This window comes from Zeugodacus cucurbitae, chromosome 3 (assembly GCF_028554725.1).
Source record: "Zeugodacus cucurbitae isolate PBARC_wt_2022May chromosome 3, idZeuCucr1.2, whole genome shotgun sequence".
NCBI lineage: Eukaryota > Metazoa > Arthropoda > Insecta > Diptera > Tephritidae > Zeugodacus > Zeugodacus cucurbitae.
Window position 1 is genome coordinate 76,142,146 of NC_071668.1, and position 27,352 is coordinate 76,169,497.

A 27,352-nucleotide genomic window follows, 5' to 3' on the forward strand; every position below is an offset into this window, starting at 1 on the left:
TTGTCATATTTTCCAGCGGAACGTGAGCAACACAGGGTGTACTAGTTTTTGCGTGTATATTTTTTTTAAACTGATGAATTTTAAATATGGATTTGAAAAGTTTATTTGAATTTTCAAAAAAAATACTGAAAATTGCAATTTTGTTTTTATTTAAACTAGTTCTTAGAAATAAATGGTTGCAAAAATATGTTTTTTGAGTTGAAGTAATTTGTTATTGCAATTATAGCAAACTTTTTTGGAATAAAAGCGACGAGTCTTAGTATTCAAGTACCCTGAAACTTTTTGAGATGTTAGCAATTCCTTACAAAACATAGAAAATACAGTTAGTGGCAAATTAATAAAAACACTTCTCCCAAATACCCACCAAATTTAATGTTCGGATTGATTTGATATCAATATATTAAATAATTTAATTTTTTTTTTAAGAATTTATTGAGTATCTTATAAAAATGTTTTATATAAATTGTTTTCGTTTATTTTTAATTTCGTTTCTAAAACTATAAGTATAAAAATTACAACTAATTTATTTGTATTTTAGTAATTATATCGCTGTAAACATATTCGATTTAGGTGTAGAGATCTTGAAAACAGATTTCTAATAAATCGATAATACATTAATATTGCTTTAAATATAGAATATTGGCACGAGAGTATGAGTATATTGTATACGAATGTACTATATTACTAAAACTGTAGGCACGTCCCTTCGCTCCCTTCAACCTTACGTGCAGTCATGCGCTCTTTGACCCGGTATGCCACGCAGCTCTTGCGTGAGTGTGCGTAAGAGTGGATGTTTCCCGCAACCGCAGCGTCCACGGAAATCATCCAAATCCAAAGCCCAAACCATACCACCGCCGAGACCCAAGCTCTTAACAAACTGCGCTTTACGTCGTATGTCCGAAACATCGTCATACGAAACCCATTGATTACCGTTGTATGCATATGGACCGATACGTCCTTGAGCATCACGTTCAACTGTCCAGCCACCACCATTGACCTTCTCACATATCTCATAATAGGCTAGGAAACCGGCGGCGCGTGTGAACGTACCCGCCTGTCCAGGACCAGTTGACTTAGCATTGAGGTCGCGTTGTTTGACATCTGTCAGCGTAAAGGATTGACCATATAATGGCATGCCCATGATAAGTTTCTCACGTGGTGTACCATTCTGCAACCAGTAGTTAATACTGAAGTTGCCGTTGAAATACTCATTCGAATCGCCCTCAACGTAGTACAGTGGTGCCACATGACCCGTTTGCTTATCCCAATGTCCGTGGAAGTCATATGTCATGACAGCGATCCAATCGAAATAACGCGCCAAAGGCGCTACATCATATCCAGCATCAATTACCATTTTGCTGGGCGAAACGGCAGCAGACAATAGTAGACCACGTGGCTTGAAAGCCTCGGAGAGTTCACGCACAAGGGCAACAAAACCTGCCTTCTCGGCTGGTGAACCCTTTTTACAGTCAACTTGCCAGCATACCGGGTATTCCCAGTCCAAATCGAGACCCTCAAAGCCATACTTTTCGACAAAAACAAGTATGCTCTCAATGAAACGCGCACGTGCCTCTGGATCCAACACCAAACGTGCATATTTGCTGCCCAGTGAGTCGTTCCAACCGCCAATGGCGACAGTTACCCGTATACCCTTACTCTTGTAGGCTACGACGCGCTCATAAAATTTATTGTCGATGTCAGCCCATGAATCGTGTGTGCGTATGGTCAGCGAGTTACTGTTTAATACAGCGAAACCGTAAACTATATGCGTGCAGAGGTTTTCATCAATATCTTCGGGCACATATTTGCCCTCACCCGGGCGGTACCAAGCCCAGTTGGTAAAGTAGCAGACGACCTTATAATCACCGGAACCAGTTATTGGTGGCAATGTGGGTGGTTTTGGACGTGCAGTTGGTTTCTTGCTGGGTGTCTGTGAGGGCTTTTTAGTTGGTTTTGTAGGACGTGGAGATGTGGCGGCTGCTGTTGGTTTGGGACGACTTGTTGCCTTCGAAGGCTGTGGGCGCTTGGTAGTAATGGCTGTGGGTTTAGGGCGTTGCGGAATCGGACGCTTTGTGGTTACCTCTTGTCGCATGGGACATTTGACATTCTGTGGCCAGTCACAGTAATTTTCATTCCAATGAAGACCAGCCGGACAGCTAAGGAGTTACAAGAAAAACATTAAAGAGATGCATACATTTTGTAAATGTAGTTTCTTACCTTTGCTCAATCAATTTCTCAAATTGGCAAATGTAATACTTGTTGCAGTCACGTTCGTGTGCCACGAAGTTGCGACCATTACATGGTTTCTCCACCTCTTGCCCGAAGTCTTCTAACGGAGCGTGTTGTATTTGCTGAGAAGTTTCAATATGGTCACTGGAGTATGTAGGATGTGCGTTTTGGGTACCCGGTTTCGGCTTAGCGGTATACGCTTGCGATGGTCCGCTATCAGAAGCAACTATAGAAATGGAAATTGTTTAAAAGATCTTACTCATAGCATCTTACTCGACTTACTCATGGCATGCTGCTTCTGTTCTAGTGCACACTTCGGTGCTACGCCTGGGTAGTTTCGTAGTACACGGTTGATAGTCTTTAACAGTGGATAAGATTCACAGTCGCACACATTTTTAAAATCGTCCAAGTCGAGCGCCCAAATCATAGCGCCACCTAAGCCCATGGCACGCACATATTCACTCTTATGTCTGATCATTGAAATGTCATCGAAGGAGACCCACTGATCGCGGTGGAACGCATATGGTCCCATACGTCCACGTGGATCGCGTACTACGTTCCAACCACGTTTACGTACATAAGAGCAGATCTCATAGTAGGCAAGGAAGCCACGTGCGCGTGTCGCATCACCCGCTTCTCCGCCACCGTAAGTAGGCGCATTCAAATCATGATCCGATGCTTGTGCCAAAGAGAACGATTGACCATACATTGGCATACCCATTATGATCTTTTGTCGGTCAGCACCATTTTGTAACCAATAGTTTATTGAGAAATTGGCATTAAACGTCTCTGTACCGGCGGGATGGTCATACATGGGTGCTACGTGTCCAGTCTTCTTATCCCATTGACCGTGGAAGTCATAAGTCATAACGGCGATCCAGTCAAAGTAATGTGAGAGCGTAGACACATCATAACCAGCATCAATTACTTTCTTATTTGGGGATACTGCAGAAGATAAAAGCAGTCCCTTTGGTTTGAAGGCCTGTGAGAGTTCACGCACCAATGCAGTGAATGCATCCTTTTCATCAGGTGTACCCTTCTTACAATCAACTTGCCAGCACACGGGGTATTCCCAATCCAGATCGAGACCGTCAAAGTTATACTTCTGTATAAATTCTACAACGTGGTTTATGAAACGTGCTCTTGCCGCAGCATTGCGTACTAAACGTGCATACTTATCACCAGCTGAGTCATTCCAACCACCAATGGCAACGGTGACCTTTACACCCTTCTTGCGGAAGCCCACAACACGTTCATAGAACTTATTGTCCAAATCAGCCCAAGAGTCATGTGGCTGTATGGTCAAAGTTTCGCGATTGAGTACTGCGAATCCATAGACAATGTGTGTGCAAAGATCGGGATCAATGTCTTCGGGCAAGAATTTACCACCATTCTGACGATACCAGGCCCAATTAGTGAAATAGCATACAACTTTGAAATCAGACGGCGAAGCTTCATTCTCGGTGGCGGTGCCGGTGCTCGTGCCCTCACCCGTTTCAGTACCTGTGCCAATTATGGTTCCAGAGCCAGTGCCCATTTCTTCCACAGACTCTACTTCTTCCACATCACCATTGGGATCAACGACATTTTCCACCGCTAAGCCGGTCTCTATATCTTCGGGTATGACGGAACTTTCAATGCTATTTACGTCTTCGCCCGACTCCGTTTCCATAGTAGGTGCAATTGGTTCATTGGCAGTAAGACCAGCTAAAATATATTTGTGTGTTAGTTACGAATCTCTTTAAAGTCAAACTTTCTGTAAACATACGCAATTCTTCATAGTACTTTGGTGGATCCTTCAATACATCGTGTATTTGTGTGAGCAGTGGGTGTACGCCATCACCACAACGGTTACGGAAATCGTCCAAGTCCAGAGCCCATACCATACCACCGCCCAAATTCAAAGCACGCACCAATTGAGACTTTTTGCGTATCATGGCAGGATCGTCGAACGACACCCATTGTGTGCCTTTACGTGCATAAGGACCCATACGTCCTTGTTCGTCTTGTATCACTTCCCAGCCTTCGTTCTTAATACGATCGCAAATCTAAAGAAGAACAAAGACATTGTTAATATGTCTGCAATCATATAGTTTGATAGATACACACCTCGTAGTAGGCCAAGAAACCTGCAGCACGCGTAAATTCGCCCGCTTTGCCGGGACCAGGCGCCTTTGCATTAAGACCATTCACATTTGCATTCTCCAACGTAAATGATTGACCATAAAGCGGCATACCCATAACGATCTTACGTGACGGAGCACCCTTCTCAATCCAGTAGTTCAATGAGAAATTCTGTATGAGAAAACAATATGGAAGAGTAGACATTTACAGTCCCAATACAAATCAATAAATATGTAACACTTACGGCATTAAAGTAGTCAATTTCGTCTTCGGGATGGTAGAACAATGGCGCAACATGTCCAGTCTTCTTATCCCATTGTCCGTGGAAGTCATAGGTCATTACAGCGATCCAGTCAAAGTATGTAGATAACTGCGGTACGTCGTAACCTGCATCGATAATCTCCTTACTGGGTGAGACAGCAGTTGAGAGCAGTAAACCACGTGGTTTGAACTCCTCCGAGAGCTCTCGTACTAATGCTGTGAATGCTTCCTTCTCATCCGCTACACCCTTGCTGCAGTCCGTCTGCCAGCATACCGGATATTCCCAATCCAGATCGAGACCCTCAAAACCATACTTCTCCAGGAACTCAACTGCATGTTTGACGAAACGTGCTCTGGCAGCGGGATTTCGCACTAGTCTGCTGTATTTGTCACCTTGTGAATCATTCCAGCCACCCAAGGCAAGACTCACTTTCACACCCTTACTACGCAGACCACTGACACGTGTGTAGAAGTTATTGTCGATATCTGCCCAAGAATCGTGTGTACGTAGCACTAAGTTGGAATAATCCAACACAGCGAAGCCATAAATGACATGCGTACACAAGTCAGTATTGATGTCATCTGGGGTATAACGTCCAGCGCCCTTGCGATACCAAGCCCAGTTAGTGAAGTAGCAGACCACCTTATAGTATCCATCGAGCGGTGCCAGTTCTGGCTTATCAGTAGGATAGGTGGGTCGCGGTGCACGCGTTGTAGTTGTTGTTGTGGTGGGCGCAGGACGTTTAGTTGGTTTTGGTTTAACAACAGCTGGACTTCCTTGCCCAAGTTCATTTTCGCCTGTTTCGGAACTCCCAACTTCGCTTACGCCGTAACCGCTCTCATCTTGTGTACACTTAGCTGATAAAGGCCAGTCACAAGTGCGCAATGCCTCGTTAAAGTGAAGACCTGGTCCACAATCACCACCCTGCAAGCGATTCCACAAACAGAAGAGATATTTCGAGCAGTCGCCTGGATAGGCTACACGTTCCTCACCGTCACATGGATCGTCAGGGTTAGAATTACGCAACGTCAATAGATTGCCGGCACGTAGTGCTTGTGATTTCACACTACGTAAGTACTGTCGAGTTGTAACACATTGCACATTTTCGGGCCAGTCGCAAATCTGACGTATACCATCCCAGTGCAGATCGCCACCACAAGAGTTCGGCACCAAAGCACCATTTACACAAATGTAGTACTGATCGCATTTCTTGTGCGTATAGTACTCACCCTCGTTGCATTTGGCGCTTGGACGTTGTGGCTTAGCGGGGCGTTGTGGTTTTTGTCCCGGTTTACGTGTTGGTTTGCGTGATGGCTTACGGGATGGTTTGGAAGTGGGTTTCTTCGATGGTTTGCGCGATGTTGTGGGCAAGGAACTGGTAGGTGCAGCAGTAGTGGGATGACGTGTGGTTTTCTTGTTGACGTTAGTGGCGGCAGCAGTAGTGGTGGTGCGACGTGTAGGTGGACGATCCGTTGTGCCCGGTGACTTTGTGGGACGTGTGGTCGCCGAATTAGAGGTGGCAACGGGTTTGTTTTTCACCGAACATTGCGCAGACTCGGGCCAGTCACAATTTTTGCTCTGATCATTCCAATGCAAACCACCAGGACAGAATTGTTGGCTCAGTTCACCAACAGCAATGCACTGATAGTAAGCATTACAGTTTGAGCGATCCGCGTAGAATTTACCAGGCTGACAGTTTGAGGCTTGCACAACTGGTCGCACGACGGCTGGAGAAGGAATTGTGGTGTGTTCAGGACGGTTGGGACGGCGTGTGGTTGTTGACTGCGGTGTTGGACGTCTGGTAGTTGTTGTCGTTGTGGTAGTTGTTCTCTTGGTGGTGCTGGGTCTTCGAGTAGTGGAAGTTGACGTTGGCGTCCACCAAGGTGTCGTCGATGTGGAACTGCTTGTTGGCCACCATGTTGTTGGTGCAGTCGGTGATGTGTGATCATGTTGTTGAGAACTAGTGCTGCCCACGGAGCCATCACTGCTCACTGTGGTCATGACAGGTGGTATGGGTGTAACAGGTGCCGTTGGTCGCTCACAATTTCCACGAGTTGGCGGTTCAGTATTTAACAATCCCAAAGCGCGATTGATTGCTTTGAGCAGTGGGAATGCTTCGCTGCAGCAACGATTTTGGAAATCATCCAAATCAACGGTCCACGCGGCAACGCCACCGAAATCGTTATTTGCGGCATAGCGTGCTTTTGCCTCCACCGAGGCAGGATCTTCATAGCCGACCCATTGATTGCGCAACATTGCGAAGGGTCCTGACTTGCGCTCGCCATCTCGTCCTTCCAACCATTTATCCTTGCGTATGCGATGACAGATCTCATAGTAGGCCAACATACCTGGCTGTTTGGTGAATTCACCAGGTTCACCTGGTGCCGAAGATGCCACGCCTTCACCCACTAAGGAGGTGCTGGCACGATCGAGTGTGAACGATTGTCCGTAGAATGGAATACCCATTATGAGTTTTTCTCGTTTGGCGCCAGATTTAATCAGCAATTGCATGGCGTAATCTGTGTTATATTGTGGATATCGATCGCCTTTGCGTCCATAGAGTGGACTAACATGACCTGTGCGTCCTTCCCAAGCGCCATGGTAGTCGTAAGACATTACGGTCATAAAATCAACCAGCTTCGATAGTTCAGCTAGTTCGTAGGCTTCGGTGATGATTTCTTTGTAACCAGATAGCGCCACACCAAGTTGTAGCTTCTTGTCAACACGATCGAATTCATTTCGTATTTCACGTATCAATTTAGTCAAATTGGGTTTATCGCTTGCAGGTCCCTTCGAACAGTCGCTCTGCCAGCACTTCGGATAATTCCAATCCAAATGCAGTCCAGAGAAACCATTTCGTTTCAGAAAACCAACCAAATTTGAGGCGAAAACTTTACGTTTTATCTCATCGCCCGCAAGTCGCGAATATTTATCACCAGCAGAATCGGTCCAACCACCCAAAGCGATCAGCACAGGTACACCCGACTGCACCGCACGATTGTAATATTGGTTCTCTACATCTACCCACGGATCAAACTCTTTGATAGTCAGATGATCGGGATCCAGCGCGGCGAACGAATAAATAATCGCTGTACACAAGCTGCCATCGAGATTTTCCGGCACAAATTTTCCGTCCGCCTTGCGGTAGAAAGCCCAATTTGTGATGTGACACAGCACCTTTGGCGAGTTGTTGTAATTCTTGCGTGCCGGAGGCGCCGATTTCAAATGCGTGGGCGCACCATAATATTCACCAATATCACCGTTTTGACTATGTGTCAGCGCGCCATAGCCGAATTGTTCGCGTAACAGCTCCACATCGTCCTGTTGATCGAAGTGTTCCACTTCTACTTGTTTCAATAACTGTTGATAGGGCGAGTCAGCACGGTATGGCTGTGGCAAATACTTGTCATCCACAGAGGGCGCTACAAATGCGGCATATTTGTCCGAAACTGTCCAAGGATCGGGTGCAGCAAAGACTTCCACATCTGTGTCCACAACCTCGGCGGCTGGATCCAGCAGTTTCTGCAAGTCAGCCTCAGTGGCCAATGTGCTGCGTACCAAATCAGCATTCGAAATCAACTCCGAATCTTCAGTTTCATCTTCGTCCTCCTCTGCTGGCACCGACTCCACTGAGTCACGTATAAATGAACGCACGCCAAAGGAGTCACTCAGTTCACTGAGTTTACGTAAATTTACCGATGGCACACTCTCAACGGCGCTGCGCAATGGCAAGAAGACATCACCGAAAGAGGGGCGCATGCTGAATCTGCTCAGCGCCAGCATAGTCTGATCCTCGATGGGTACGCTCTCCACAGCCGAGCGCACAAAACTGGCTGGCGACTGCGACGCCGGTTCAAAGGCATGCACTTCGGGTGCCTCAATGCGTATGTGCGCCACTGCATGACTACTCAGGTAGCCGAGTAACTGTGGAGTTGGAAAAGACAAGATCAGATCTGAGCTAACTGTAGAACTTATGAATGGTGCAAAATCTTTTTTTTCTAATATAGTTTGACAGAGTTATCAGAATTCGGTGTAAATTAGAGCTCATGGGTAGGCTCATTAGGTATAAGGGAGGCGAAGAACTATCTACGAGTTTTCGAAGGGATTCTCAGGCAATCATTTCACGCTCTCATAATTCTACTTGCGTCATACTGCTCCGAAGCGCGGCTTCATTCAGGGAAGTATTCACTGATGCTGCATTCACTCTGATAGCAAACCGGCAATATTGACCTTGAGCTCTCTGTCTGTGCGTTCAAATGTCTGGTTCTGGTCATGAGGTGCCTGACCACAATAGCAATAGCAATAGCAGCAAACTACTTTACTATTGGACCCGTGTGGGTACCGGGTCACAGCGGAGTCTGCGGACTGCAGAGCTGGTAAACTCGTAAGGACGCTTCAGCCGAAATGGCATCAGATTGGGAACGAGATGGACCTCGTACAAGCTCGGTAGACTGTTACATGTGTGACAGCGATATTCTTTTGGTCCAAAGTGTATCGTAGGAAGTCCATTGAACTACTTGCTCCTAACCTAACCCTAACCTCAAATAACCAAGTAATTAAGCAGTTCGGGCATTATATTGAATCAACTGAATCTCTGACTAACTAAATTATGCTTTTTATTAAGAAATAAGTATTCTTCTGCTTTATCTGCACATTCTTCTGCGCATTCAATTAAATACCGATTGGAAACCTTTGATGGCATAACAAACTTCAACTGACAGAAGTTCAACGAAAACAAAGCTTAATTTCGATCACACCATTAATCATTGGAACTTACCAGCAGCCAAACCGCTGCACCACCGCTCACAACGCCCATTCTTGCGTTCCCTGCAGCAGTAGCTTTCTTTTATCACTGGTCTGCGACGGCGGAATCTGCACCTCCGTCCTCGTTGGACTTTTGTTTTGCCTTTGGCTGGTGCACACCTTCTCTACTCTTGCACTGCTGCGTTTCTTCTGCTCGCTTTGTTCACAAATGACTACCGTTTGTATGAGTAATTAATCGCGGTCTGTCTCTATACTGTCTGCAAAGAAAGTGAAAAAAAGAAAAGAATTGTTATTAAGAATTACACACAATTGTTAGTAATTTGTCTGTCAAGTCTGCACAATGCACAATACTCAAGATGAGTCGTTTGTCACAGTCACAACACGTACACCGGCTCTTCTTCTACTGCTTCTTCTTTACGTTCTTTTTTTTATTGTATGGACATATAGAATTTATATACTTTCATATATGTATATATTTATATGTGCTATAATAAATTTCCAGCGATGGTGTGAGCAATTTCGTTTCGTAAGAAAGACACTCTCACTGCCGTCGACGACGAAAATGCGCGAAAAGGCGGCGAAGTTGCCCGTTCGATCGCTGATAAACAAATGAAAGTTGTAAAAGAATCGAATTCAACGCGAAGACTTGTAAAATATATATTTTCAATTCGGTGAATAATACAATTAATAACAACAACAACAACAGCAAAAGCGATGATGATTAGTACAAAAAACACAGAAAGCAAAACAACAACAAAATAGCCGCCATCAAACACACTGTGATTCCCTGACGCACGCACATATAAGGGAAGCCGCCATTGTGCGTGTCCTGCATGCAAATCAGCTCACAAACCACACACACACACTCACGCGCTTGTGCCTGAAAGCGCACAACAAACAAAACATCATAAATAAATAAATATGCGTTTGTATGAATAATAAAATAATAAAAAATTGTTCTGACAAATCGGGAAGTGAATTTCGTTGTAAATCAATTTTAGTCACACTCCATACACAATTTTCAAGTATCTACAAATACAAGCACCAGCACAAAAACAAAAGCAACAGCAAGTACAAATACAAATACTTGTGCGTAGCTATTAAGGTCATTGTAAAGTGTGTGTGATTGAATTTGCATATGCGTGAATTATGATTGATTGGCGTACACGAGCTACTCCTGCCGAGCTTTGATTGATGTTCACACAAAGGAAATACGCTTACACATACATATATATGTACATGCATATGAGCATACATATTTCAGATGGATCTCTGCTTTTCTTTATATTTACATACATTTACATATGTATGTGTTTGCTTTGTGTTGTTGTACGTGCTTTACTATGCCCACACTCACTTTACCGTTACGATAATATGTACTGCTTAACATTGAGTTGCGTGTGTGTTTATGTCAGGCATGCTCGTGAGTGTGGGTTCTAAGCTAAACTCTTCCGTTTTATGATTTGCATATTAATTCTTTTTGCTCTGGAAGAATGTTTATATGAGACTTGGTCTTGGTGGATATCACATTTATATACAAATAAGCCAGCAATGTTGCTTTTTTCTTAATAATAATGTGACATATAATATTGGATCAAAAAATATTTTTCTAGTAAAATTTTTCATTGAGAGAAGCAAGCTTTCGAAGATTGTAGTTTAATAAAGAAACACATCGGAGAAAAATATTTTAAACAAGAAAAAACGTTAACTTGGGCTGTACCGAAGCTAATATACCCTTCACAGGTGCATTTCTTTTAGTAACTATGTGTTTAAGCAAATCTAAAGACGTAAGAAAAAGTAAATGAAAAAAAGAAAACATTTTACTAATTCTTTTTAACCGGGTAGTTAACCGATCTGAACAATTTCTTAGGAGATTATATTATTACCTTAAGCAGTAATCCATGTCAAATTTCGTGAAGATACCACGTCAAAGGCGAAAATTTTCCATACAAGCCATTGATTCCGATCGTTCAGTTTGTATGGCAGCTATATGCTATAGTGAACCGATCTGAACAATTTCTTAGGAGAATATATTATTACCTTAAGCAGTAATCCATGTCAAATTTCGTGAAGATACCACGTCAAAGGCGAAAATTTTCCATACAAGCCATTGATTCCGATCGTTCAGTTTGTATGGCAGCTATATGCTATAGTGAACCGATCTGAACAAATTTTTCGGAGATTAACGTATTTCTATGTGCAATAACTCACACCAAATTTCGTGAAGATATCATGTCAAATGCGAAAATTTTCCATACAAGCCATTGATTCCGATTGTTCGGTTTGTATGGCAGCTATATGCTATGGTGAACCGATCTGAACAAATTTTTCGGAGATTAACTTATTTCTATGAGCAATAACTCACACCAAATTTCGTGAAGATATCATGTCAAATGCGGAAGTTTTCCATACAAGCCATTGATTCCGATCGTTCAGTTTGTATGGCAGCTATATGATATAGTGGTCCGATATCGGCAGTTTCGACAAATGAGCAGCTTGAGCAGAAAATAACATCTGCAAAATTTCAAAACGATATCTTAAAAACTGAAGGACTAGTTCGTATATATACAGACAGACAGACAGACAGATGGACATGGCTAAATCGACTCAGTTCAACATACTGATCATTTATATATATACTTTATAGGGCCTCCGACGCTTCCTTTCTGGGTGTTACGAACTTCGTGACAAACTTAATATACCCTGTTTAGGGTATAAAAATGTCAATAATCCCAATAGAATTGTAAAAGAGCTCTTTAAGCTCTGTAATATCGTTCAAAACGTCGGCGTCTTCTATAATGAATTTTAATTTTGATCGTTCTAGAGTCGCACCAAAATTTAAGTAGAGAAGTAGATGACAAAACTAATACGATTTTAAGCTTTATTTTTGGAGATTATTCGTCAGTTTAGGAAGATTAAGGACATTTCATAATAATGAGATGGTATATCAACAAAGAAAAATGGTACAATTGAAAGTTGTTGTTTTTATATTGAGAATGTGATTCTCTAACAAAAAAATTTCATTTAATATGCTAGACCCTGGAAACACGGCATTTCGGCTATAGTACGCTGAATGTTGTCTTTGAGCTCCTCGAGCATTGTTGATTGATTGGCGAAAACGTGTGATTTAACATACCCCAAAAAATAATAATCGAATGCGTTAAATAAGATGATCTTGGCGGCCTTTTCTTGAAATTTACGAGTCGCCAAACTTTGTACGACGTGTCCATGTTTAGACGTAAAATATGAGGTGGCGTCTTGTTGGAAATAGTTATCGCCCATGTCAATTTCATCAAATTCCGGGAAAAAGTCAGTGCTTTTGATAATAACGGTATTTCTTGTCTTAATCGAATGAAATAAGGCCAGATTATGCCACCTAACGTTTGATGCGGGTGAATTTTTGGGGATGCCATTGCGTTTCCTGAACCAAACGATGATTTGGCTCACCCAAATAGGCAATTAAGCCAGAAATAGGCATTAACTGAGGAGATGACTTTTGGATGTAAATTTGCGTAATAATCTTGGACAATTTCCAAGTGAAAGTGAAACGTGGCATTAGAAAATTTCCTTACTGGACCTTACCTGACATACTGACAAAATTTGACATGATTCCGTAAACAAACATAGCCCCCACGAGCTGTCAAAATAATTACGTTCCTATCGGTAGACGCTATAGAACAGTCTACAGAAACATTAGGCGCATGTAATCTATAATTGTTACTGGTGTTTCAATTTGGGTCTTTAGAAGCATTTCTGTGTCCTGGTGATACTCTTTCAAATCAACTAATAAAAATATATTTTATTGCAAGTACAACTGATAAAAGTCTCTATTGCCTTCTTAGATGTTGAACGTTTCATTATTTATACTGGATAATAGGTATAGGTATGATTAAAAAGTCGAAATATTATGACTAATAGATAATCACAGCAGAAAATTAACTGTTTTATAGGTCATTTGAGGTTACGTAACAGCAGATTCTATATTCCGGTTCCGGTTCCGGTTCCGTTTACTATGCTTAGTTTTATATTCAGACTTTCTGCCTGCCATCTGATTTGTCTTTTAAGACTTTGAGTCTAAAATCTTTAACTTATAAAATTTTAGAAAGTTATCAGAAAATTATTTAAAAAAAATTATTTTTAAATTTCATCTTCTTCATCTGACTCCAACTTTATAATGCTTCCAACATTTGTTTTAAAAATATTATTTTTTAATTTCAATGAGACATCCTTGCGTCACAACCTCAACAATGAATGTATGTAGAATTTCGCATTAATTTTTTTTCTAATAACACAACAACAACTCACACTTAACATTATCTATATCTTCGTATGTAAATTTGCACTTAATTCATTGCATATTCACGCAATTTCGCATTGTATCCCGATCATTACACCCACAAGTGTGAACGTGAGCTGAAAGCATTTACCATTTAAACGCCGGATTGCCTTCCGGATTGGCCACACAGCATTGCAATTAAATTGTAACAAAATGAATAATGCCAAGTGCGAAATACTCGAATGTAATAAACGTGCGCGATTTCCTCAAAACATAAATAAATGTAACGCTCCAATTAAAACCACGCGCGACTTGCCACGATGAAGTTCTAAGGCACTGTGACACTGTGTGAGTGTGCAACTCGGATGAGTGTTTACCTCGGCTGAGTGTTTAACGGGTAATTAGTGGAAAAAAGTAGAAAAAGCGCGACGTATTAACCACACCACACGCGCTCGACCGCAGCTAACAGCAACGCAACTGTGACTGCGGACTCGCACGGAATTCTGACTGGAAGTGATTGTCCACTGAAATGACCGCAAGCCCATTGATATGCAAGGCGTTGCGCCTATTTTGCTTAAAGCAGGCAGACTGCGGTTTTCGATGACGGTAACTAGTGTGTGTGGCTGAGGACTTAAGTAGACAGGTATTGACATGAGTGTTTGCCGAAAGTGTGTTTGAATGCCTATGTGTGAGTGTGAGTAACAAATTTATGGCTCATTTAGTAGCGACAAGCAGTATAATTTTCCTATTTTGAGTTGAATACTCAAAATTTTTTAAGAACTTAATTTTTGAAAAGTTAAATCATTAATTGCTCATTCTTCAAAGTTGAGCTTAAATGTTTTTCTGTTATTCTTAATACTCAATATCTGAGTATTGAAATGAGTGTTAAAATTCACTCAAATAAGCACTCAGTTTAGGTATCAAATGGTGCTACTCAACATTTTAGCATATAATTAGTAAGCGCATATCGAGTTCGTTGCTTAAGTCTTTTGTTTAACTTGCAGTATTTGCTAACTATGACAGAGAAATTTGTTCTAAATGATTCCAAATCACAGTTTAACACATTTTAAATTATTTCGTAGCCAATTTAAATGTTTTGTGTTAATTACTTCATTAAAGTGTTCAATTAAGTTAAATGTTCTTCTACATTTATGACCCGCATTCTCTTCAATTAAGTGAAAAAATTATACCAAAAATATTTTCTAATCCCTTAATGACGTCAAACTGCGGCAATTTTAATATAAATTATAATCAGTGTCATTTTTGATAATAATTCTGGCACTAAAATAAAAATTTTGCATTAATCAAGTTAGTAATAAAACTAACTAATTTATGAATTGCTAAATATTATTAATAAATAAATGGGTTAAAGCGATAAAATCACAAATATGTAAATGAGAGAAAGAGCATAAATGTGCGTAAAGCATTTATTACAAGAATTTATGGCTGAATATTCAGAAATTATTCTTTCAAAATTTATTTAAATTGTGTGTGTGGCGTTCAAAGGCCTAAATAGCACAATAATAAATTTTTTATGAGTGTACATTTTGATAATAAAAATTAATAAAAAAACATAATAAAGCTATAAATAATGTTTTTTGATTTTTTTTATTTTTTTTTATTAATTTCAATATATTCAGCAACGGTCTTATTATATTTACGACCTGAAAAAAATTTTACAAAAACTTTGAGTTATTTTTACAAGGATTTCTTTGTAATCTTAAACTATTTAAGCTGATTTAACAGCGCACGTCACAGTTGACAATTAAGCGCATTTAATCAATTTACGAGCTGCTTAATTGCCTACAACAACAAGGATTTCACAAAAAGTGCGAAACCTTAATTAAATTAATATGCAAGAAGGGCGCAGATAAGTATATTTATGCCTTAATTAGATTATGCCATGACACATGGCATGTAAACAACAACAAAAACGATAACAACAACTTCCAAAACAAGCCCCAAGCGGGTTCAATGTACCTTTGTGGTGTTGCAGTCAGCGCCAAAGCCAAGAATGCAAATTTCTGCTGCGTGAGTTCAACCACACCAAACATGCTTTCAAAAAAAAAAAAATTAAATGAAAGAGAAAAAAACAAAATAAACGAATGAGTGGCACATTTCGCCGCTGCTCGGGGATGCTGCGCAATTTCGGCAACGCTGCTCAGCGCTTTTGTACCTTTTCTGCTGTTCGAAAATCAATTTAAATGAAATCAAAAATACCGAAAGATACGCAGCACGCCAATTAAGTGACAATAAAGCACTGATTTGAATTAAAAAGAGAACAAAAAAAAAAATTGTGAAAGAAGAAAGCCAAATAAGCGGCCTAACAGGCAAGTTTACATATTTACTCTTTTACTCTGCCTTGTTTGCCTCGCATGTGTTAACCTAATTTCGGCGTGCTGCTTTAGCGGGCGGTTTGCAGATTGAATTTAACGCGGGATGCTGTTTGTTGTTGTACAACATTTTTTCATGTTTTGTTGACTTCTTTCGCCGCGCTTTGTCATTGAAGCATAAAGGATAACAAGAAGAATGTGTGTGAGCAAAGCACAGTTGTCAATGTAAACAAACCCCAATAACGGTAATAACGGTGTTCGCACAGCATTCAAGCGTTCAAGTGGAATCTCGATATTCAAGTGGGCAGGGCTCATTAGCGGCCAATTGGCGAAGAATATGCGAAAGGCATATATGTACATACATACAGATGTGCGAAAAATATGTGATATTTGACGTGATTTGTGTAATTTTCAGAGTTATGAGCATAAAGGTGGTTCGAAAATTCACAATCTTTTTATTTAAAAAAATAAATTATTGGAACAAATATTTTGCTTTATGATTTTCAAATTAAAATAAGAATAAATGCTTCTTCTTTATATGTAAAGAAAATTGTAAAGAATTATTTGACAGTGTCATAAAAATCTTTAAAATCATTTTCAAGTAGTCAAAAATGATTTTGAATCATAAAATTACTCAAAATTTAAAAATATTTGCGAAAGAGACTTTAAAAATAAATTGTAAAGAATTAATTTGACAGTGACATAAAAATCTTTAAAATCATTTTCTAATAGTCAAAAATGATTTCGAAGCAAAATAAATACTCAAAATTTAAAAATATTTGCGAAAGAGACTTTAAAAATAAATTGTAAAGAATTATTTGACAGGGACATAAAAATCTTTAAAATCATTTTCTAGTAGTCTAAAATGATTTTGAAGCAAAATAAATACTCAAAATTTAAAAATATTTGCGAAAGAGACTTTAAAAATAAATTGTAAAGAATTATTTGACAGTGACATAAAAATCTTTAAAATCATTTTCTAGTAGTCTAAAATGTTTTTGAAGCAAAATAAATACTCAAAATTTAAAAATATTTGCGAAAGAGACTTTAAAAATAAATTGTAAAGAATAATTTGACAGTGTCATAAAAATCTTTAAAATCATTTTCAAGTAGTCAAAATGATTTTGAAGCAAAATAAATACTCAAAATTTAAAAATATTTGCGAAAGAGACTTTAAAAATCAATATTTTTCTTGTTTTTAGTTGAATGAAAACAAAAGACTTAAGCAACGAACTCGATATTCAGTATCAGAAAAATAATATTAAATCATTCTTAAACTTCTTTGTTTATTTTTTCTGCTGCAATAGTGAAAAATAATTCCTAAAAACTCCAAAAAACTCAAATACACTCCCTAAAGCTGCCAAAAATATATACTTTTATGCACATGAAAGCGAAAATCCAACAATAAGAAAAACAAACCAAGCATAATTCTATGCAAATATGCTTAGAGGTGTGAAGAGCTAACACTTTCTGACGTTAGCATACAAAAGTAATACAAAAAAATCTAAAAAATAAACATGAAGAAAGAAGTTTGGACTACAAGAAGCCACTCATAATTATGCAAAATCACTAATGCAAATATTTACAAAAAAAAAAATTGCACAGCTAAATGAGCCACTTCACAGCTGGGTGACCGCAATTCGCAAAGCATCTGGACCGCTTTCATTTATGTTAAGTGGCTGTCAACTTAAATGTGTACCAATTTGTCAAAAAATAAAGGAAAACAAAGATAAAATGAGTAAATAGAGCTTTTCTTGATAATGCGAGGAGATTATTTAAATGCTAGTATGAAGTGTGTTAAAAGAAATTATAGATGATGTGCAGAAATTTAAGTAGGTGAAGCTTTGCGGGTGGAATAAAAATTAATATTATTTTTTAATTATAATTATATAATTTTTAAATTTAATATTTTTATGCCGACATTTTTTTCAATTATTTTTATTTTTTTTTATAATTTTAAAATAATTTTTTTTTTTAATTGTCAAATATTTATTTTTAATTTTAAATTTTATTTTGTGATTTTAATTATTTTTTTATGACAAATTGTATTATTTTTAATTTTAAAACATAATTAAAAAAATTTTTTTTTAATATTTTTTCAATTATTTTAATAATTTTTTTTTTAATTTTACAACATAGTTTTTTTTTATGATTTAAAACAGATTTTTTTATTAAAAATTTGTATGTCAACATTTTTTTCAATTATATTTATAATTTCAAAATAATTTTTCTTTAATTGTAAAATATTTTTTTTAATATTTAAATATATATTTTTGAATTTTATATTTTATTTTGTGATTTTAATTTTTTTAATTTAATTTTTTATGCCAAATTTTATAATATATTAATTTTAAAACATAATTTTTTTTCAAAAATTTTATGCAAAAACTATTTTTATAAATTGTATTTATAACTGTTTTTAATAATTTTAAAACAATTTTTTTGTTTATTTCAATTTTTTATGTCAAACATATTTTTGTCAATTATTATTTCAACAATTTTCTACCTAATCCCTGTTATCTGTCACTCGTAATCCTCTTATTTAATTCAATATATCAACACTTGGCATTAAACTCAAACTGTCACTCCAGAAAAACATAAATAAATAAATGCAAATAAGCAATAAAAACAACAACAAAAAAGAAGTGGCGCACACCAAGCCGGCGTCATTATGCAAATCCAAAGTAAATTTGTTCTACCTCTCTCCCAGCTTATAAATCTTTGGATAAACATGCGAAATAGAAAGTAGAAATTTTTTGACAATCGCATAAGTGGCTAAATGAGCACACACAAATACAACTACACTGACACACAAAAGCACACAGAATACACTCGCATTATATGCGGAAGAAGTTAATTTCATTGAATGCGATTTAATGCGATTTATTGGCATTTAATTGAATTCTTTACACTTTTTCGCCATTTTCGTAATTTTTTTTGTACGACAGATTATTGAATTTGTTTTATATATATAATTTTTTTAATTATCAAGTGAAATTTAATCATTATATTTTGATTTTTTATTTGTTCCCTAAGGCTGAATGTTTTAATTCCTGTTCTTATCTTGCTTTCTGAGTGCTTTATTGCTCAAGGGAACCTTGTATTTCAAGTGCTTTGATTTACTTTGAAATTTATTTGAAGTGGGTTAGATAAATTGCTCTAATCAATTGATTGGAATTGAAGGTTCGTCTCTTTTGAATATACTCGTAAGTGTTTTCATGTTTAGTGTATACAAAATTATACCAAAAATGAAATATTTTTCTAAATTTGAGGCTTTTCACTGTACCAAAGACTGCACAGCCAAAGAACCAAACGCATCATCCTTCTTTAAATACAACTAGAATATATTTCTTTCATATTGAATTTTCCGATATATGTACTTGCTGTGAACTGAGCGAGGTCCTGTACGAGGCGTGTTCAAAAAATAACGGGAATTTATCAAAAAGCCCAATAGTCAACTTTTTATTATTATATATACATTCCCCTAAAGGATGTTAAATTTTTTTTGGTTACTTTTCCTTTAGCAGCCGTTAAGATTAGACGTTTTCCTATGAAATGACGATTTTCGTTTATTAAAATCTCACACTTCGTTGCTTGTTAGAGAACTCTTGCCCAAAAACAATACTGTAACCCATGCCTAAACCTCGATATTCGCCAAACATGGCGCCGTGTGACTTTCATCTATTTTCAAAAATAAAGAAAACCTCAAAGGGCCGTTGTTTTTCAAGCAACCGCTGAATGGGAACCCAAAAATCGTGTTTGAGACGTGTTCCGAAGAATGAGAGAAGCGCTGGCATAAGTGTATAATATCGAATGGGCTCTACAACTTTGCTTCCGCCGTTTTCCAATAGATGTCTCTAGGGTCAAGCACTGGTCGATTAAATCGATTTTTTTATATCGATCTTGGAAATTTGTGTCAACATTAACCCAACAAAATATTTGTAGAGATCTGTTTGCATTCCAAACTTATTCTTAACTGAAAATGTCACTTTTTGAGCTGAATTCTCGACATTTGCGGGAAATTTTGCTTTTCTTTTTTAATTCTAAGAAAAGTGCTGCAGAGGGTCATCGACATTTTTTATAAAAAAAACTTAAATTTACAAAAACAAAACGGCGGAAGCAAAGTTGTACACCTAATAATTTAAAGGTGACAACAATAATGTAGACGATTGAATAAATATTATTTTCAAATAAACTAAAATTCCCGTAATTTACAAATTTTAACACACAAAATATTTGGATTTTCTCATAACACCATAAAATTTGAAATAAAATATGCGTACATTCATATTATTATTGGTATATAACAGGCGCTTATGACTGTTGTAAGATGCTTAATGGATCCCCTCGATAAATCAAATTTAAGATTGACCGCTGAACCATTAAAATCTTCTCTGTAACCTCTAACAATAACTGTAATGGAATCTCGATCATTACTAATATACTCCAGAGAAAGACTTCTAAATAACATAGTAAACTTCCCGATTCTTTGTTGTTATAAATTAAAATTAAAAAAAATAAAAAAAGGACTACTCATTAACAGTATTTTAATAAAATATACAATTTTATTTAATTCGACCCTTTCATTTCCTTTCCTTTCGTTCTTTTAGATTAATTCTTCTATATTTGTAGTTACATACTTCATTAATTAATTATCTTCTCCTTCCTGTTATTATTATTGTCATATTAAACTTATTAAATTATTAGTTTTCTAATACTAAAATAATATAAAAAACTTTTAAAAGTTATTTAAAAAAATAATAATTTATCAATATTTAAATATTTGAATAGCTAAAAAATATAGAAAAACTAATAAAGATTATATTTAAAATATATGTTTTTTATATTACTTTTCTTGTTTTTGAAATTTTTGAACTATAAAAAATAAATAAATTTTTTTTGAAAAAAAAAATTAATATGTTAATTTTCATTTTCATTTAAATATTTCATTTTTTCATAAATAATTTATTTTTTATAATTTCTTTTTTAAATTAATTTTAATTCAATTTTTTTTATAATTTTTTCTTCTTCAAAATTATTCTTGAAAGAATTATTGTATTTTTTCAAATTATCTGTCTGTACCCACTCACCTCCAAACAAATACCGCTATCCGCATGCAGCGCACGTTAGACGCATAAACGAAGCAACGTTTAAAAACAGATTATTCCGTTTAAACAGTAAATATAATTTCTTTTACAACAAACACGCACACACAGTGAAGGTGATTTCTAACGTTTTTTCTTTGTTTATAAATATTTTGTTTGTGTGTTTCACTTCAGTTTCGGCACACTTTTCACATTTCTAATACTAATCGATTGAATATATTTCACGCGGTCACGGCGGACACCTACAAATGCCCGGGCAATTTGCTAGTGACACATTTCCACACAAAGCCAGAAGACGCTGGTGAATGGTGAAGTGGGCGAAGTAACGTGCAATTTGTATTATCAACGGCGCGTTGCAACAAATAAGACGCGCAGACGCGGCTGATTAATTGAAATTCACGACACTTGGACACACGGCAATTAGGCGGCGCACAAACGCGAGCCGTTCTCTCTACTTGAGTGTATGTGTGTTTCTGTAGTCGGTGTGGTGGGAAGCGCAAGCGCACAACTATCTACAAGAAAGTGGCAAAAGTTTCCAGCTGCTAACGGACAGCAACTGTGTAAGCGCGCGTAAGAATCCAACTGATTCTGAGTTGAACGCGACGCGCGCTATTTATACAGAACGCGGCTGGGTGCGCAAGCGCCAAAAAGAAAACTACAAAAACATTCTCCGGTTTCGCTGCGCATGCAAATACAAAGCGCGAAGAAAAAGAAATGCTCAGCAAAAAAAGAAAGAAAGAAAAGAAAGGTGGCGCATGGTGGGGGAGAAGCGCTGCGCTGAAGAAACGACAAAGAGAAGAATAAAAGAGTAGTTGGAGCCAAAGAAGTCAATCGATAATGACAACAACAGCAGTGTCAACAACAAGCGACAACATGTATGTAAATATAAAATCCCAGGCAGTGGCAATTGACCAACGGCAGTTAGCTGTAGCAGGAATAACGCGCTGAGTAAAATTAAAAAAAAAGATAAAGAAAAAAATAAACACTCACGCTGGTGTTGCAGGCATAACGGCTTCGCTGGAGGTGAGGATGACAATTTTTAATAAAAAAAAAAAAAATAAAAATAAAATAAAGAGAAGTAAAAAAGACCAAGCAGCAGCGCTCGTGCGTAATCGTAACAGTTATACACAAATAGCAAAAAATTTCAATAACAACAAAAACAACAACAAAGCAATCACCTTCGAAATGAGTAAAATATGTTAAAATGCCATGCGTAAGATGTTTTCAGGCATACAGCAGTGAAAAAGCATAAAAAATATGAGAATCGAAGAAGTAGATTTCAATGCAAGCAAAAAGAGTGATAAGAAAACTCAAAAGCTACGCAATGCTTTTGCCAAAGAATGCAATAAAGCGTTTCCTTTATGTTTGTTGTTTGCCGGTGTAATTGCAGTTGTTTCTTGTCGCTCGTTTGACTGGCTGGTTAACAGCTACTCCGACAGCAGCAGCGCAGCCGGTCATAAGGGGCACGTCACGTCGAAAATGCAATGACAGCTTTAGTGTCTAAATTTTCATGGGCAACGCGCGAGGCAGCCGGTATTGTGTTTCCTTATTTGTTTTAACCGGCCGGCAATTGATTGCGCTTTTTTGTTGACCTTGTGGCATAAAGCGCGCAGATATTGCAATATTACGCTCTTTTCTTTATTATTTTCAAGTTTTTAATGCCTTGATTGAGTAGCAGAGTATGTGACTTTAGGATTCTCCTTTTTACTAATTAAAACAAAAAAAATAATACGACGGAAGCAAAGTTGTAGACCTAATAAAAAGGCATCTGTTCGAATTTCAATCTATTTAGCTAATATATCATATATAATAATCTATCGGATAAATGTTAACGAAATTAAAAGAAAACATCTTCTCAAGCATAGTTTAGTTAAATCGATAATTAAAGAATATAAATCAGTCTAGACTTCGCTCAAACTCCAAAACACACAATGTAATGTTTTCGACTATTTTTCTTCCAAAATATTTCCTTATTTATTGGATCTGCTCGTTTCAAAGCCTGACAATAAGTATTAAAATCCTAAATCTGTCTAAAACTAGTCAAGTTCAAGGTTGTGGTTAAGCTGTTTTCGTGGAATGTTCCTCTAGCAGGCTGGTAGATATCTTTTTCTTGAACGTGTTAGATAGTTAGGATATATTTCTTTCTGCTCTCTTGTATATACTGCTTAAGCTTAGGTATATAAAAATCTATGCGGATATTTTCATTACGCATTTGAACCCGTGTTTGTTCTAAGCATTTTAGATTGGCACCTCTGTATTGTACCAATGTTGGTTGCACATCTAGAATTCCATACATCCAATTCGGCTTTATGACCGTGTTGTATAACAGCACTTTGTTGTCTAAGCTAAGTTTTGAATTTTTGTTTAAATATCATCCAGGTGAATCCAAGATAAGTTAATTAATTCGCTTGAGATAGTAGAACATTGTATATTTTAACAGCTCGACTATTTAGTTGAATTTTTGCCGAATTCAAAGGTTTTGTGCCAGAAATTTATTTTCATTTGGCAACGAATTTTGAATTGCGATATAAAACCTTTATTACCCCGATATCAGAGAGGTATTTACGATCATTTTATTCAAATTCCGAGAGTATATAATTTTTGACAACACCCCTCCTCAGCCTCTCCTTACATTTTTTCCTTCAAGTCACTCTTTTACTAATGTACTTGTTACACCAAAGGCAGGAAGCCAGTGCTTTCCATTAGAAGTTCTACAAATCCACATCAGATACCTGCTCGCATCATATATCTGACTCAGTGTAAGTTCACTATGTGACAAGATGACTCAGACTTACGGTGTAATAATTTCGGATTTTTTATGCATTATTGTTATATACTCTTCTTAAGTGTTTTATCTTGGTTTTGTGGTTTGTGGCGTCAATATATATTTTCTATATTTAGCGAAGAAATAATTATAATAAAATAAATATAATATAACTGAATGAAGTCGACACTTATGTTCCCTTTCTGTTCCTAAGGGTTGTCGATAAAGTGGTTGCAGACTTTTTATATCATAATTAGAAGGATCTGTGTTTCTTAACTAGTCATCAGCTGGTAGAGTTAGGGCCTTACAGGAGGAGGAAAAGAATATAATTTGAATAGTGTTCGACATAATCCACGGAAACCGAAACAAGGAAAGAGAAACAACATTTGAAGCTTCCGATTACCAAGCGACAAGATTGATATAAATGAGGCTCGGATAATTTGACCTTTCTCTTTTCGAATCAGGGTCTTTCGAATGACTGTGACATCATAAATGAAAAAAGATTTTGGTTACAATTCTATGGTAATTGGACAGTTCTCTATCTATTAGGTCTACAACTTTGTTTTCGCAGTTTTTTTTTTTTTGTAAATTTAAGGCTTTATTGTATAAAAACGGTTACAAAAATGTTATTCAAAATATTGGCCGTCGCTAGCTACTACTTTTGACCATCTTTCTGGCAGCATGCGCATTCCGTGACGAAAGAACTCCTCATTTTTCGATTCCATCCAAGTATCAATCCAACTTTTGACTTCTTCATAAGAACTGTAGTGTTCGTTAGCTAGACTGTGTGCCATTGATCGGAACAAGTGGTAGTCAGATGGAGCAACGTCTGGAGAATACGGCGGGTGGGGTAAGATCTCCCATTTCAGCGTCTCCAAATATTTTTTGACCACCTTTGCGACGTGAGGCCGAGCATTGTCATGCTGGAGAATGACTTTGTCGTGTCTTTCCTCGTACTGTGGTCGTTTTTCTTTTAGTGCTCGGCTCAAAGACATCAATTGCGTTCGTTATCGATCTCCTTTGATGGTTTCAGTCGAGTAATGCTTCGAATTCAGCATCTCCGAAAATCGTCTCCCTTCCAACACCATGCCGGTCTTCGACTTCATAATCACCATTCTTAAAACGTTGAAACCATTCGCGACACGTTCTTTCACTTAGAACAGCCTCACCGTACGTATCTGAAAGCATTCGATGAGCCTCAGCCGCACTTTTCTTGGAATTAAAAAAGAAAAACAAAATTTCCCGCGAATGTCGAGAAATCGGCTCAAAAAGTGACATTTTCAGTTGAGAATAAGTTTGGGATGCAAACAGATCTCTACAAATTTTGTTGGGTTAATGTTGACACAAATATCAAAGATCGATATAAAACGATTTAATCGATTTAATCGACCAGTGCTTATTTTAATATTTTATCTGATATACAATAAACAATATTCTATGAAGGACTCTACGTTATGAGTACAATAAGATAATCTCTAAAGAGGCAATTTTCATACTTACGAAATATACAAATGTATTTACTGATGACTTTATTCAACAAATTAAACAAACTTCCTTGAAGATTTTGCATAGATAAAATATAAAAAAAAAACATTTTTAAATCAAAAAAATAAAATTCTTTATTTGTGTACTATTCTTTTGTTCTCTTAATCGGTCTGTGGTAACGTTTCGTTTTCGGCAAAACTGTCAACAGCTTAAGTGCCTTATAATTGATTAATTGCCAGACACATACAGAAAATCGTGCTTTGGTGCTAATTAACTTTCATCGGCACATTTTGCGTTAATCCAACTAGTTTGCATAGATTTACTCTAAATCGATAAGAAAAATAATTTATTGACAGGAAATTTATAGTGTACGACTCACGCATGAGATTCTTTTTTTGTTTGTTAAACAATTGATTTGCGGTTTAACGCATTTTTGAAGATGCCAAATTCAAATGCTGCTTTAATAATAATAAATTCAAATTTGTCACGATTTTCGAAGCAAAGCATTAGCAAAAGAGATATTGCTAAATTGGAGAATAAAATCGTTTGCTTATGTGTATGTGTGTGTGTGTGTGTGTCATTTTAATTGTACTTTTCCTTAAACATTTACATTAATTTCAAATTAATTGTCGCGTAAGTTCCAAAAGTTCCAATACTTGCTTCATGCATTTACTAAGTATTTGCTTTCTTTCTTTTCTTTCTGCTTGAGAACAGGTTTCTTAGAATTTCTTCTTGCACACAAATCACAAATCTATATGAAAACTGTTATTCAATTACATTAAGCCGATTACGCGGATCATGTACTTTCTTGTGGTCGCGAATTCTTGTTTTTTTTTTTGTTTTTGTTATTGTTGTCATGTTTGTCACAAACTGTCGTGTTAACGCTGCACGCAATAAAACCAATGGAGATTGATTACCCAAATACTCATGTGTACATACTTGTATGTATGTATGTATGTAATTCATTGATCATGAATACCTAAAGTGCAATGACCTTCGCCATATATTTTCCATACGATTCAGTGACCCATTTCGGATATTAAAAAAAAATATATATTATAGAAATTACAGCATATCCTATTTTTTTTTAGAATTCGCACTGAACCATAACCAACCTTCAGGCCAGGTTTCGGTAAGATTATTTGAAGAATACACAACTATTGATGATATTACTATTGATGGTCCTTAGCTACGCTGTCCCAAGATGGTCGCCTGGATGCAGTAGGACGCAGATGGGGAAGCTTCAGACTTGCCAAAATACCGCCCTCGGAACAGCCACAGGTTGCCTCTTGATGTCTCCGGTCGAGCAACTTCACAATGAGGCCCGTATGCTACCTGTCAAGGAGCATAGCACAATGTAATAGCAAGCAGTTTCTGTTGGAATGCTTTCGTAGCAATCACCCCTGCAGTTACCTGCTGGAAGCCGAGCAGACTTCTAGAGCCATCAAGAGTATCTAAAAGGACTATACCGACAGAACTTCGGACGCGACTAACTATAGATAAGCACTGAACTCAATTCACAGAGGAGCTATTAACACCTTCATTGACTCCCTACCCGTAAATTGCGTACTTCGAGAAACAACACCCACCGTTGCATACACAGAACTTGAGTTGCCTCGCGAAACTAGAGTGACCCTTGCGCAACTGCGTTCTGAATATTGTAGCAGACTACACCCAGACATACTCAACATATGTCCTGCATGTAAAGAGTCCCCGCATGACACTAGCCACCTCTTTGCATGCCCCCTTAACCCTACTCATCCAACACCCCTTTCCCTTTGTTCCGACCTTATCGAAACAGCTCGTTTCCTGGGCCTCCCGTTAGATGACTTCGATGACAATTAGGCTAGGCTTGTTGTTTCAGGCAGGCCTGGGTAACCGCTACAACAACAACAACAACATTGATGACATAACGTGATTCCTCCAATACTGTATTAAATTTTATTTCCTTTCATTAAATAAATTTAATTTGAAAATTTATTCTAATTAGTAATATAATCTATATTTTTT

General features: G+C 37.3%; 1 protein-coding gene across 5 annotated transcripts; it reads right to left on the reverse strand.

Annotated features, from left to right (window-relative positions):
• Nucleotides 1-578: 578 nt before the first annotated feature.
• Cht3_11 (probable chitinase 10) lies at nucleotides 579-21,686 on the reverse strand. Of its 5 annotated transcripts, none has more exons than XM_011183857.3 (8): nucleotides 21,079-21,686; nucleotides 9,393-9,636; nucleotides 4,598-8,539; nucleotides 4,339-4,524; nucleotides 3,998-4,277; nucleotides 2,512-3,936; nucleotides 2,218-2,455; nucleotides 579-2,156 (listed from the first exon to the last, which is right to left on the reverse strand). In XM_011183857.3, exons 2-8 carry the CDS (start codon nucleotides 9,429-9,431, stop codon nucleotides 722-724), a joined length of 7,545 nt encoding a protein of 2,514 aa, XP_011182159.2. In that variant the 5' UTR covers nucleotides 9,432-9,636; nucleotides 21,079-21,686; the 3' UTR covers nucleotides 579-721. The 5 variants fall into 5 exon arrangements, with proteins under 5 accessions (XP_011182159.2, XP_011182160.2, XP_054083845.1 ...); XM_011183858.3 differs by lacking the exon at nucleotides 21,079-21,686 and adding an exon at nucleotides 13,807-14,025; XM_054227870.1 differs by lacking the exon at nucleotides 21,079-21,686 and adding an exon at nucleotides 10,180-10,315.
• Between the last annotated feature and the right edge of the window lie 5,666 nt (nucleotides 21,687-27,352).

Coding starts and splice junctions, on each gene's coding strand:
- Cht3_11 (XM_011183857.3), bottom strand. CDS start 9,431: ATGGGCGTTGTGAGCGGTGGTGCAGCGGTTTGGCTGCTG. Junction 4,525..4,597: donor AAATTGACTACTTTAATGCC/GTAAGTGTTACA, acceptor TTTCTCATACAG/AATTTCTCATTGAACTACTG. Junction 4,278..4,338: donor GTTTCTTGGCCTACTACGAG/GTGTGTATCTAT, acceptor GTTCTTCTTTAG/ATTTGCGATCGTATTAAGAA.